The sequence below is a fragment of the Mustelus asterias genome, chromosome 5 (assembly GCF_964213995.1).
Source record: "Mustelus asterias chromosome 5, sMusAst1.hap1.1, whole genome shotgun sequence".
NCBI lineage: Eukaryota > Metazoa > Chordata > Chondrichthyes > Carcharhiniformes > Triakidae > Mustelus > Mustelus asterias.
In genome coordinates this window covers 93,905,381-93,920,585 of record NC_135805.1, presented here as the reverse complement: position 1 = coordinate 93,920,585, position 15,205 = coordinate 93,905,381, and the positions used below count along the sequence as shown (strand labels likewise).

The following is a 15,205-nucleotide window of genomic DNA, read 5'->3' as shown; positions in this document are numbered from 1 at the left end:
GCTTAAATTGGACATGTTCACTTAGACAGTGTACTGTCTGTTAGCGGCAGTAGCTGAAAATGGTACCAAGTGTTAGGTAAAATTATCACGGGAAGTAACTGTTATTTGGATCAGATACTTATTCTCTTGACATGGCAAACTTATATGCAACAAATTCATAATTTCCAAGTTGGTTTATATGTTTGTAATGCAGGCTTTTTAAACATTTTTTTGCCTGCATCACAATATTCACTGCACATCAATATCCACAGTGTGAATCATTGAGCTGGTTCAACGTTACAAAGTGCAATGTAAATGCAAGGTTATTATTTTCTAGGGGACTGGGTTATGAAGATCAGCAATCGGGAGAAACGTCAGTTGCGGAAGGAGCGGCAAAAGAAGAAGTGTGACACAACAGGTTTCTTTGATCCTAGTTTTCCCCTTTATTCTGATGGAAGCAAGGCAACTTCAAGAACAGCTAAGGACAACAGGGGCTCAGATGATCAAGAAGGTATCACAAAATGCATTGATATTTTTGTTGGGTATGTAGGTTGAAGTTTAAAGACATGGACAAAAAACACAATTGGAGCACATCTTCAAAAAGGATGCCATTAGACATTTTTGGCCTAGTTATTTTCCACTTGTGGCAGTAAAGTGTTCATTTAGTTGCTGATTAACATCTCAACTTAATTTGCATTTAAAAAGCCACAGAAGCATTCTTCTTTTGTGAAGGAGCATAATGTCCTGAAAGCATTCTGAAAATTCCCCCAATTTTTATGTTGAAATCTGAAGAGTTGGCCAAAAATGGACAGTGATCTTTTTAAATGTGTTAGACATTTAGCTGTGAACACAATTGTTTACAGAAAGCTTGCTTTTGTAATTCCTGTGACAGTGCAGACTCTGCACATTCTCCCTGTTGTCTGCGTGGATTTCTTCTGGGTGCTCTGGTTTTCTCCCACAGTCCGAAAGATGTGCTGGTTAGGTGCTTTGGCCATGCGAAATTCTCCCTCAATGTACCCGAACATTGAGGTGTGGTGACTAGGGGATTTTCAGTAACTTCATTGTAGTGTTAATGTAAGCGTACTTGTGACACTAATAAATAAACTTTTAAAACTTTAATCTAACTGTTGAGTACATGGGGCTGAATTTCTGCAGTAATCTCCCAGTTATCTTTTAGCAGAATGCTGGCACCTCCAGACCTTCGATAGAGATTGATTAGGAGAACCCATGCAGAAATTCAACCCCTTAATAGTATTTCAGTTTTCAAACTACCCCTGTAACCTTTCCTTTGTAAACGATTTTTACTTCTTCTGCAGCTTCCAAACCGGAAAAATGACTTGCTTGTGGAGCTCCACAAGTGCCGATTTACTTTGTTCACTAGGCACTGTAACAGCCTCCTAGGTTGACTGCACTTGCTTTCCCTCTAAATTTTTGAAGCTTCCTATTTTAGCATAAAATAGGAGAACGTGTCTCAGTTAATGCAGATATGTTTCCGGTAATTGAGATAGGTGGCATTGCAGTGTAATGTACACGCTCAGACTATTGGTTTTCTGTTTGGATATTAGGTAGTACCCACAGGGAGAGTTTCTTTCTCATGGGTTGACGTACAGTAGTAGAAAGTAGATGGAAAGCAAATAATAATAATGGAGATTAAACTTATTTACCAAGTGTACTAACATTTGGCAGTCTGAAATTGAAACTGAGTCAGATCTTTTCTTTGGCACATCTCCAATCCCTGCCCACCACTCAACTCTTCATCCCTGTGGTATAACCCCTCTGTTTAGCCCACTATGTGGCCACTTAGCTGTCCCTCCTGCATATTCTGGAGTTTGCCACCATCCCTTTCTGCCTCTCCATCTCCTTATGAACCTTTAAGACCCCTCTTAAGACTCACCTCATTGACTTTCCATATAGGACATCTTTGCTTGTCTCCAGCTACGTCCATTATGACTCTAGTAATACTTTTGCGATGTTCTTCTGCATTGAAGGTATGAGATAAATGTGGGTCTGGGAAATGGAAGAGAGTGATTTTGCTCTATGATGCGTTTCTGATGGCAAAGCAGGCATTCTAGCAGAACCTGAGTTCAGCCCTGGAGCTTCATAAACATCTGTTTGCCTGAAATAACCTTGTAGGACACAGATACTATAATTACTACAGTGCCAACCAGAAGCAAAATGGAACATTCCTTTTACATAATCAATTTTTTTTTTTGCTTCCCAAAATATAACCTAAATACACTTTTGGAATGAGAGTCTCTAGTTAGAACGTAATGTTTTGGAATTCGATGGGATGGACATACATTTTGATATGAGATTCAATTAAGTTTCTAAATGGTTAGAAATACTAAAAGGGTTTAGAAAGTATTTTGGATTAAAGCCATGGCTGAGAAATAAATTGTCTTGAATATTTTGCAGATTTATTTGGGTATTTCGGAGCCTGTCGTGTTAGACTAGACGTGGAGGTGAAATCCTATAACAGAAGCTGAGTTGGCTGATGATATTGTAATAAATAGCTACGGTTGTCATGTCCTGTATTCTGATCTGGATTGCGACTGATTGAAATAGAATCCTCTAATACATGCAGTGTTTGCACTGTTCCACGAACAGTTACATCTAGAGGTCAACCGTGTGGTGTAAACGATGGCAAAAGAAAGTACCAGAGCTGGGAGTGAGCATGTTTTCTTTTGCGTGCTGGAGTAGTATAAAATAGCCACAAAAGAATCAATTAATAGATAGCACAAAGTCAAACATTACTGTCAGGGTTTTTATTTAAAAGTGGATGGTAGGAATCTGAAACAAAGCAAATTTAGGAGAGGTCTGTCAGTATCTGAAAGAAAAAGACAGATTAACCTTTCAGCTGAGATTCTCCATCGGCTATGATGAATACCTATCAGTTCAGATTGAATGGGTGGACCTTTGTAATGCACATTTCCAGAGAAAACATTCATCTGCCTTCCTCTTTCGTATGTTGTTGATCTGCGGAATTTTCTATCATGTTTTTCTACTGTTCTATTGTAAGCAGTCAGAGATAATATTCGCACCAACTCAAACACTACCATCAGTGTGAATACCTCTGGGGAAATGTATTGACCTCTTAAATGATTAGTTTCAGAACAAAACTCATCCCTGCAGGAGATTTTTCTAGATAGCCCTGGAGTTGTATATTTCACTTCAGCATTTTCAGTGAGGTGCGCTCTGTAGGATACAAGGATGGCTGTGGAGAACGCGGTATCAGCTAGGCAGCATTGACTTATTTGTGATCCAGTTTAATAAAATTATAAGACTAAATTGAAACAGGTTTCAAAACATGTTGGCAGCTTGTGATCCATCTTAATAAATGGAAAAGCTAGTCACTGCTGACCGATGGCATTCTCCTTGTGAATCTGCCTGTACTGTGGCAGTGAAGCATGTCCATCACTGAAAGACCTTTTATCAAGGTGTATGACTTACAAGTCTTTACAGAAGAGCCCTTGAGCACCAACAGTGCCAGATTGAAATAGAATGTGTTAACTATAGGTCCTCATTCTGAAGCTAGGGGCTGGACATTGGCTGAAGAGATGGGATCTGGGAGGCAGGTTTGTTTCCGAATCTGCCCCCGACGGGAAGCAGACACGGCTTCCGATTTTGGTAGAGGCAAGAGGTTGGGGTTCGGGGATGGCAGCCAATTAGTGGTGGACGGGTGGGAATGGAAGCAGGACATCAGGGAAGTGGACTACTTTCTGGTCTAATTCTGCAGCTATTGTTGTGGCTGTCACCTGTGCAAGCTTTAATAAAATGAAAGCATTTGAATCTTCATGTTGGCCAGGGCAGATGGAGAGCTCAAACCATGTTGCTAAAATTTAATTGCTGTGCAATATATTTTCTTCAAAACTTTCACTTTTTTCACACTAAGCACCTTTTTGCATGCTGCAGACCCTGTTCCTGACTTGCTGGGGCTGTTCAGTTTTACATGGCTCCCGATGGCTACTCACTCCGGTTTAAAATGAGACCTGAGAAGATGAACTCTTATGGAGCTGTTCAACCCTGTCTACATCAATGGGGACGAAGTAGAAAGGGTCGAGAGCTTCAAGTTTTTAGGTGTCCAGATCACCAACAACCTGTCCTGGTCCCCCCATGCCGACACTATCGTTAAGAAAGCCCACCAACACCTCTACTTTCTCAGAAGACTATGGAAATTTGGCACGTCAGCTACGATTCTCACCAACTTTTCCAGATTCACTATAGAAAGCATTCTTCCTGGTTGTATCACAGCTTGGTATGGCTCCTGCTCTGCCCAAGACCGCAAGAAATACAAAAGGTCATGAATGTAGCCCAATCCATCAGGCAAACCAGCCTCCCATCCATTGACTCTGTCTAAACTTTCCACTGCCTCAGAAAAGAAACCAGCATAATTAAGGACCCCATGCACCCCGGACATTCTGTCTTCCACCTTCTTCCGATGGGAAAAAGATCCAAAGGTCTGAGGTTACGTACCAACCGACTCAAGAATAACTTCTTTCCTGCTGCTGTCAGACTTTTGAATGGACTTACCTTGCATTAAATTGATCTTTCTCTGCACCCTAGCCACGACTGTAACACTACATTCTGCACTCTCTCCTTTCCTTTTCTATGAACGTTTTGTTTTGTCTGTATAGCGTGCAAGAAACAATACTTTTCACTGTATGCTAATACATGTGACAATATTAACTCAAATCAATTGTCCGAATATGCCCAATTAATGCTGCAGGTGACTTCACCCCCCCCCCCCCCCCCCCCCGTCACAAAAACCAGGAGTGTTGGGAACGGAGGCAGGAATCATCATGCATGCCGGCAGCTCCTTTTCTGTCATCGCCTGCCTCCATCCTGACCTGATCCCAGCATCAAAAAATCCAGCCCTAATTATTCTCCTTTTCATTTGTGGAGGGATTCTCTGGCTTCCCCGCAGCTTCCTTCTCACGGCGGGAGGCGCCTGCCGTTCGCCGGCAGTGAGATCTTTTCCTGTTGTCGGTGGGAAACCCACGGCGGCGGGTGTGCTGTCAATAGGACCAGAAGATCCTGCTGGTGTGAACAACCAGAAAGCTCTGGCCTCGGTCTGTGGCGCCACTTCATAGTTTTAGTACCCTGCAAAACAAAAACAATTTCACAAAGGACAACCACGAGACTGCCATGAACTAACAGTATTGCAGCTTTGTGGGCCATTTTACCAGCAATATTGGAGAGGATTGTCACATGAAGCACATAATAAATTAAAGAGCATTAGTGGCTTTATACTCTGGCTTCATCACCCTGTTTGTAGTTATATTTGGATTGATTTTAAACCCTTTGTGTTGTAAATAGAATCACTTATTTGTGATGCTTAAAACGCTGGCCAATGCTGAATCACGTTGTATTTATATACGGTTGAATTAGCCAACGGCTGCCATTTAACATTTTAACTTTATCATTGTATCAACATTGGTTCATACTTTACATTTTGATAAGCTATTTAACAAAGAACAAAGAACAGTACAGCACAGGAAACAGGCCCTTCGGCCCTCCAAGCCTGTGCCGCTCCTTGGTCCAACTAGACCAATCGTTTGTATCCCTCCATTCCCAGGCTGCTCATGTGACTATCCAGGTAAGTCTTAAACGATGTCAACGTGCCTGCCTCCACCACCCTACTTGGCAGCGCATTCCAGGCCCCCACCACCCTCTGTGTAAAAAACATCCCTCTAATATCTGAGTTATACTTCGCCCCTCTCACCTTGAGCCCGTGACTCCTCGTGAACGTCACTTCTGATCTGGGAAAAAGCTTCCCACTGTTCACCCTATCTATCCGCTTCATAATCTTGTACACCTCTATTAGATCTCCCCTCATTCTCCGTCTTTCCAGGGAGAACAACCCCAGTTTACCCAATCTCTCCTCATAGCTAAGACCCTCCATACCAGGCAACATCCTGGTAAACCTTCTCTGCACTCTCTCTAACGCCTCCATGTCCTTCTGGTAGTGCAGCGACCAGAACTGGACGCAGTACTCCAAATGTGGCCTAACCAGCGTTCTATACAGCTGCATCATCAGACTCCAGCTTTTATACTCTATACCACGTCCTATAAAGGCAAGCATACCATATGCCTTCTTCACCACCTTCTCCACCTGTGTTGCCACCTTCAAGGATTTGTGGACTTGCACACCTAGGTCCCTCTCTGTTTCTATACTCCTGATGACTGCCATTGTATAACTCCTCTCTACATTATTTCTTCCAAAATGCATCACTTCGCATTTATCCAGATTAAACTCCATCTGCCACCTCTCCGCCCAATTTTCCAGCCTATCTATATCCTGCTGTATTGCCCGACAATGCTCTTCGCTATCCGCAAGTCCAGCCATCTTCGTGTCATCCGCAAACTTGCTGATTACACCAGTTACACCTTCTTCCAAATCATTTATATATATCACAAATAGCAGAGGTCCCAGTACAGAGCCCTGAGGAACACCACTGGTCACAGACCTCCAGCCGGAAAAAGACCCTTCGACCACTACCCTCTGTCTCCTATGGCCAAGCCAGTTCTCCACCCATCTAGCCACTTCTCCTTGTATCCCATGAGCCTTAACCTTCTTAACCAACCTGCCACGTGGGACTTTGTCAAATGCCTTATTGAAATCCATATAGACGACATCCACGGCCCTTCCTTCATCAACCGTTTTTGTCACTTCCTCAAAAAACTCCACCAAATTTGTAAGGCACGACCTCCCTCTTACAAAACCATGTCACTAATGAGATTGTTCCGTTCTAAATGCACATACATCCTGTCTCTAAGAATCCTCTCCAACAACTTCCCTACCACGGACGTCAAGCTCACCGGCCTATAATTTCCTGGGTTATCCCTGCTACCCTTCTTAAACAACGGGACCACATTCGCTATCCTCCAATCCTCAGGGACCTCACCCGTGTCCAAAGAAGCGACAAAGATTTCCGTCAGAGGCCCAGCAATTTCATCTCTCATCTCCCTGAGCAGTCGAGGATAGATGTCATCAGGCTCTGGGGCTTTGTCAGTTTTAATGTTCCCTAAAAAACCTAACACTTCCTCTCTTGTAATGGAGATTTTCTCTAACGGGTCAACACCTCCCTCCGAGACACTCCCGGTTAACACGCCCCTCTCCTTCGTGAATACCAATGCAAAGTATTCATTTAGGATCTCCCCTATTCCCTTGGGTTCTAAGCATAATTCCCCTCCTTTGTCCCTGAGAGGTCCGATTTTCTCCCTGACAACTCTTTTGTTCCTAACGTATGAATAGAATGCCTTGGGATTCTCCTTAATCCTGCCTGCCAAGAACATCTCGTGACCTCTTTTTGCCCTTCTAACTCCCCGTTTGAGTTCTTTCCTACTCTCTCTGTATTCCTCCAGAGCTCCATCTGTTTTCAGTTGCCTGGACTTAACGTACGCCTCCCTTTTCATTTTAATCAGATCCTCAATTTCCCTGGTTATCCACGGCTCTCGAATCCTACCTTTCCTATCTTTCCTTTTTACAGGCACATGCCTATCCTGCAGCCTTATCAATAGTTCCTTAAAAGACTCCCACATGCCATACGCGGACTTACCCTCGAACATCCTCTCCCAATCAACATCCACCAATTCCTGCCTAATCCGGCTATAGTTAGCCTTCCCCCAATTTAGCAATTTCCCACCAATTTAAATTATGATAAAATCCGCAGGACAAAAGGAAAATTTTCTTCCACTTATAAGGCGCCATTCACGATCTGATCAGATGAAAAGCAGATCCCTGAAACCTCCACTATGCAGCTGGGTGAAAAGGTTTGCCAGTTCTTTGGGTGTTATAAGTGCCCTTAAGCTACAAAATGGCATTCCCAACATTTGAGCACACACTTAAAGTTTTATTTATTAGTCACAAGTAAGGCTTACATTAACACTGCAATGAAGTTACTGTGAAATTCCCCCAGTTGCCACAGCCTGACGCCTGTTCGGGTCAATGCACCTTTCAGACTGTGGGAGGAAACCAGAGTATCCCAAGAAAACCCACGCAGACACGGGGAGAACATGCAAACTCCACACAGACAGTGACCCAAGCCGGGAATCGAACCCGGGTCTCTGGCACTGTGAAGCAGCAGTGCTAATCGCTATGCTAATCATACTGGATACCACATAATGCTTTGCACCTCCCCGCTTCACCTTCACCCAACTCATCACCAAGTCATTCACAGTACCCATAGGTCAGTTGCTGTTTGATTTTATTTGGTCATTGCTTTGATTCCTGGTGCTTTCTACAGATGTTTCAAGTTGCAAAAGACTGCAATAAGCATGTTGAAGGAAGTTGACCTTCAGGCTTCTGCACAGACCAGTTTCTCCCAGACATAGGTGTACCAGTAGGCATCCTATTTATTTTAAAGCTGAGCTAGATTTTTGCTAGCCAAAGGTATTAAGGGATATGGAGCAAAGGTCTGTGTAAGGAGTTAGGTTCAGATTAGCCATGATCTCATTGAACGGCAGTACAGGCTCAAGATGCCTGTTCCTGGTCATGGGTCATGTGTTCCGGCTTTCCAGCTCTTGGTCTATACCCCTGTTGGATTTGGCATTGCACATATTTTCTAAATGTTTTGAGGGTTTCTGTCTCTACCACCCTTTTCAGGTAATGTTCTAGACCCCCATCAGCCCCTGAGTGAAAACAAATTTTCCTCAACTCACTACTAACCCTTCTACCAATTGCTTCAAGGCTATACCCCATGGTTACTGACCTCCCTGCTAAGGGAAAATAGGTCCTTCCTTTCCAATTTTTCCACTCATAATTTTATATACAATTAAATCTCCCCTCGGCCTCCTCTGTTCCAAAACAAACCTTCCTAGCCTATTTAATCGTTCCTCATTGCTAAAATTCTCCACTCCTTGCAACATCCTTGTAAATCCCTTTTCCATCCTTGCTTGTGTGATGCCATCTTTCCTGTAATGCAGTGTGCAGAACTTTACAGAGTACTCTAGCTATAGCCCTGCTAGTATTTTATACAGTTCTAACATAATCTCCCAGTGCTTATATTCTGTACCTCCACTAATAAATGAAAGTATCCCGAACGCCACTTTAACCTCCTGATCTACCTATCCTACTACCTTCAGGGCTATGTAGACATGCACTCCAAGGTTCCTTTATTTCTCTATACTTTTTAGTACTCCAACATTGGTTGTGTGTTCCCTTGCATTTCTTGCCCTACCCAAATGGTGATGTAATTTTAGACATCTGGCTATGTCCAGGCTGGAACATCGCGCAGGTTGCCATCCACTGTCATGTAAGGAGGGTTATTGAGACTGTCTCCCCCATGACATTACATGCTTCTCTCTGGCAAGAGTGAATGAAGAGGGAGCGTAATGCTTTGCTGGAATTGTAGGCTTCCCCATGGTGCAGAATGCCATTGACTACATGCATATTGTTTTACAAATGTCACATGTCAACTCTGCCCTGTTTCATAACCAAAAAGGATTGCACTGCCTTCTTCATGTTCAGCTGGTGTGTGGCCATATCCAGAGAACCGTGTACATTAGTGCTCATTATCCTGGCAGCAGTCCACTGTATCAGAAGCATCATAACCAACCTAAGGGTGACTACTGGGTGACGAGTTACCCGACGATGGTGTGCAAATCATCACAAGCACACACATGAGTATCATGCATACAATGAAAGTCTTGTTGTCTCATGAAATGTCATGGAGCAGACTATTGGTGTGCTGCTACCTGGTTTGCTCTCGAGGAAGTCTGCAGTATTCTGCAGAACAGTTTGATTTGGTTTATTATTGTCACATGTATTAACATGCAGTGAAAAATATTGTTCCTTGCTCGCTATACAGACAAAACATACCGTTCACAGATTACATAGGGGAGAAGGAAAGGAGAGGCTGCAGAATATAGTGTTCCAGTGATAGCTAGTATGGTAGGTCCATTCAGAAGTCTGATCGCAACAGGAAAGAAGCTGTTCTTGAGTTGGTTGGTACGTGACCTCAGACTTTTGTATCTTTTTCTCGACAGAAGAAGGTAGAAGAGAGAATGTCCGGGGTCAGTGGGGTCCTTGATTATGCTGGCTGCTTTTCCGAGGGAAGTGTGAACAGAGTCAATGGAGTTCTCCAGATCATGACGATCTACTGCATGCTACATAGCCTCATCATTTTGGGGGCACAGCCCTTGCCACCAGCTATACAATGGCCAGCTAAGGAGCAGCAGTAAGAGACAGGGAGCAGGCAATCTAGACAGCTCATCTCTGATTATACTGTCTAAAAGAATTAATTTAAGTGCGATACCACAACCCCAATTCCCCATTCACCAACTATTCCACATCTTCCCTCCGTCACTGACCATCACAATACAATGGACACAATGCTTGGTCACAATACAAAAATAAACAAACCTCAAAATAAACATTCCAAACCAAATTTAGAAATAAAAATCATGCCATATTTCATACAAGGATCATTGTGTAAATGCCTCTCTTCCAAGTGTCTGGGTCTGTCCTGGTGCTCTTGTGCAGCCAGTAGCCATTAAATTTCAGTGTGGGAGTCTGAAGGTGGCCTTGCAGGCCTCAGCAGCTCTGGACCCAGAATGTCTGTCAGAGAATTGCACCATCTCAACACAGGCAACAGTGGTCTGAACTAACATGCAACAGCAAGGGCCCCAACAGAATGGTGAGGTAGAAGGATGAATGCTGTCATCCTAAAAGAAGAGAGTAGGTTCGTATTCCGTGGAACATCCCTGGAGAACTATCTCAGCAATGTTTGTAATCTATTGGAAGGACGGACTGTGACATCCTGCAGGCCGTTTTACACATTGTAATCCACAGCTATGATGGCATCAGTCTGCACTTGTGTCAGAAAGCTGACCTTTTATGACCTCAGTCTGATTTTCCATTGCAGCACTCAGATGTTGGACTGCTGCTGTACTGTGCTGTAATGGAAACTGTCACATATGATTAGACACTATTATGTTTGCATCCACAAGTGTGCAAAGGGAGTTGGCCAATGCTTCCATGCTGGGCAGGATGGGTTCCAAGCTCTGCCCAAACTTCTGTGTCAGAATGGTGCTGGACTCTGCCATGTTCATTGAAAATGAACCAAATACTGCATTGTGTATATTCTTTGTCTTCTTTCTCCTATGAGCTGTCAGCTCCTCTTTCCTTCTGCCACTCATACCAGATGGCTTACCATACGCTGGACTGGTAATCCAGAGACCCAGGGTAATGCTCTGGGGACTGGGTTTGAATCCCATTATATCAGATGGTGAAATTTGAATTCAATGAAATTCTGCATTAAAAGTCTAACAATGACCATGATACCATTGTTGATTTAAAAACTCATCTGGTTCACTAATGCTCTTTAGGGAAGGAAATTTACCATCCTTGCCTTTTGTGGCCAACATGTGACTCCAGGTCCACAGCAATTTGATTGACTTTTAAATGCCCTCTGAAATAGCCTAGTAAGCCAGTCTGTTCAAGGGCAATTGGGGATGGGCAATAAATGCTGACCCAGCCAGCGACACCCACATCCCATGAATGAATTTTTTGAAATGATTCTGCTTTTAGCATTCCTCTAAATGACACACACTGTCAGAATCTGAACTGGCAACTGAGAGCATGAAATTGAGTAATGGTGCCTTCATCACTGTGTTTGCTGTTCCTCTGCTGTCTGGGCAGGTAGCACATCTTGGGTATCTGAAAGGAGAAAGGCAGAAGGGAAATGTTGTAATGTGGGGAAGGGGTAAAAGCAAGAGTTGCACACCATCTGCATCTTGTAAATCAAGGGAGCATAGAATGAGGGACAAGTGGGATGAGAGAAGGAGAATTAGATCTGACGAAACCATCATCTTCCACAGTTTCAGCCCCATCAGTGGCAGCAAAAATGGGTTTCCAAAAAATGGCTGGCACCATGTCTTCCATGGGGGTTAGGATATGTAGTGTGGTTATCTCACTGTGGTTATCCTGCTACCTCTGGTTGTGCACAACTTGTCCTGTAAGAGAGAGGGGAGTGAGTGCTGTGCAGTTTGGGTGATGTGGCAATTTTAGGTTGAACATCTGGGAGTGTGCGATTGAATGACGTAAGATGCGGGTTTGAGGCTTGCAGCAGTGGTAGGCAGTAGAGGTTATAAAAAGCATATGAATGTTCGGTATGAGTTCCGATAGGTTGTTGGTGAATTGAGCAGTGTGTGAAGCTACTGGTATAATTAGTGGGATATGATATTTGAAGATGCATTCACTGTCCTGGACCACTTCCTGAAATTCTCGCAATACTGAATCTAGGGCCTTGTGGCTCCAAGCCTCTCCACCTGCCCAGACAGCAGAGGAACAGCAAACACAGTGATGAAGGCATTACTCAATTTCATGCTCTCAGTTGCCAATTCAGATTCTGACATTGTGCGGTCATTTAGAGGAATGCTAAAAGCAGAATCATTTAAAAAAATTAATTCATGGGATGTGGGTGTCGCTGGCTGGGTCAGCATTGCCCATCCCCAATTGCCCTTGAACAGAGTGGCTTACTACGCTATTTCAGAGGGCATTTAAAAGTCAACCAAATTGCTGTGGACCCCCAAGCCTCTCCACACCCATTGTCTTCTGAGCATGTGTCTGAAGGACTTCCTCGTTCCCTAAAGAAACAGACTGTCTCTCCTTCTTTCTACCTCTTCCTCCCAAGGGCTCCAGTGCAGTGTCAGAAAACACTACACCCTGTTCTATCCCATGTTGTGCCATTCTCCACTGTTTGCCAGGTCAGAATTACTTCCTGTACAATTGTCCAGCATCTGCTCCAGCTTTTTTAAGACTTAGGCTTTAGGTGATGATAACTCTTTATAATATTGGATCCTTGCTTAGGTGCGCAGTCAACCAGTGGTTAGTGCTGGCTAATGCTGATATTGAAATGAGCAAGCAGGACAAAGTTGGTGCGCTGTGGCATTGCAATTAATTCCAATTGCAATTTTCTTCCCACATTCAGTGCTGCACTAAGGTAGACTTTCGTTATATGTTTCCATAACTAGTTATTCCTGGAACCAGTTGTGAGTCTGTCGCCAGAAGCTTATAGCTTTAGGTGTGCCACTCCACATCAAACATGACTGACCAGGAGTCTGTCCCACTCTTACCACCAGCCATTGGCATGTTGGAAGGATTTTGCATGGTGACTCTCAACTTGTTTTGGCTGAGTTATGAACATACCTTCCAATTTCAACCACTGATGCATCTGAATCTCTGCTTTCTTTCAGGGGCTATCAAATTTAGCCCCCGCTGTGACTGATTAGGAAGATGGTGGCTTAGCTTCCTTTTTCAGCAGATTGACTTGCTTCCAATCAGCACTTCCCCAATAACTTGAGCTGTGATTCAAATCTAACCCTGTGGTAAATCTCTGGAATAAGCACATTTTTTACTACCCCATTTTAGTGCCACACAGTCTTGCTATCTGTGTATTTAACCTTTTTCAAAGTTGCAAACTTTATAAGTCAGCACATTAATAAAATTTAACATGTGTTTGCAATAGCCATAAAAAAATTGAAAGCAATTTAGAGACCAGACTTCAGTACTTCTTTACAAAGCACCATCGTGACAGCTACAAAAACGGATGACGTAATTACAGTGGGGCAATGTATAATGCAATAGGCAAAGTGTAACAACCTTACATCTTTCCTCATTAACTATGTAATCAAAAACATGGAAGTAATGTATTTCATGTCTACAATGATTTGTCGTGGCTGTCAGCAAGAGATAAGAAATATCTGTGCTTATGAAGCTGCTGATGACGCATTTGTGGAAATATTCATTATATGCCATTGCAGCCTAGGGATGTTCTCTTTATATTTCAGTCTTCCTGCTTATTATCTGCTAAATTCTGCTTATTATCTGCTAAAATGGTATGTAATATAAGTTGTCATTATGGCGAGCCTTACCAACCAAAATACCCACTCCAGGCCAGCAGGAGAAAGAATCCCAACTGACAATGAATAGTTCCAACCTGGCACATCATGGCAAAAAGCAAACAACAATCTAACATTTTTTTCATGACTGTAATCCCAAATAAATTTCTTTAAGTACTTTTTTTTATGAAAAGAAAACAAGTCCAACTTCCTTAACATTTTTTAAATGTTTTAATATTTCGATCACCTCATTTCCTCCCACGAGCAATAATGTTTTTCTTTGGTTAGGTGAAGGGAATTATACCTGGTACCATCGCCTCTTTTGATATAGACTCTGTTCCTTTCCTTTCAGTCCATCCAGTATTTTGTTTCCTTTTGTTTTGACTTCAGTCAAAGATCTATAAAATGGTAGGATGAAAAGTAGAAAAGCAAAATACTGCAGATGCAACAAATCAAAAATAAAACCAGAAAATGCTGGAAATACTCAACATGTTTGGCAGTATGTCCGAAAATCGAAACAGAGGCCTAAATTTTCATTATGATAGAGAGCCTCTTCATCGTGGCGGAGACAACCCGAATCCAGAAGTTCCTGCTCCAACATACATCTTCATGGGGGGCGGGGGAACAGCTGTGGGGACTCATAGAAATCAGCAGCACCCCACCCCCCCAATGTGATTTTGGTGTGAGAGATGCCTGAAATCCATTGGGTGCAGGTTAGACCTGGTAGGAGCAGGCCCAAACTTTGACAATTAATTTGAATAGCCAGGGTAGCCTTTTGAAGAGGTATGGTACTCCTTTGGATATAGACCTGCGACACCTTTGGGGAGTTCAGATTGTGACATTAGTGACATTAAGAGATTTTTTAAAAAAACATGGCTCTGCAGTTGTAAAGAGACCTCTTTAGTTTTGTTCATTGTTGCTGAGTTATCTGGAGGAGTCCTTTTATTGCTACTTCAATGGTTTAAATGGGGTTTTAAGAACAAAGAACAATACAGCACAGGAACAGGCCCTTCGGCCCCCCAAGCCCGCGCCGCTCCCCGGTCCAGGATTGAATCCTGAATCCAGGATCCCCGCCCAATTTTCCAGCCTATCTACATACCAATATCCTATCCACCGAGCTGTCCCTCACAGCTACGATGCTTTGTTCATTACAACCTATTAACTTACCCCCACCCCCCCATTCCAGACCATGTGATCTCCAGGGAGAGGCGAAAACCCAGAGTGAAAAACCCCAGGGCCAATATGGGGGAAAAAAATCTGGGAAATTCCTCTCCGACCCCCTGAGGCGATCGAAACGAGTCCAGGAGATCACAATGGCCCCGATCGGAAAATGCTTCCCAACCCTAGTCATTTCCACTTCCACGAACACCATATGAATTCCCTG

At 43.3% G+C, this 15,205-nt stretch overlaps 1 protein-coding gene across 2 annotated transcripts in view; it reads left to right on the top strand.

Moving 5' to 3' along the window:
* Positions 1–15,205, top strand: part of LOC144493697 (uncharacterized) — an 85,967-nt gene that overhangs the window by 33,538 nt on the left and 37,224 nt on the right. For both annotated transcript variants that reach the window (XM_078213055.1, XM_078213054.1), the window contains exon 4: positions 317–490. In XM_078213055.1, the coding sequence (XP_078069181.1) occupies positions 317–490 (174 nt within the window). The remainder of the gene's footprint in view (positions 1–316; positions 491–15,205) is intronic.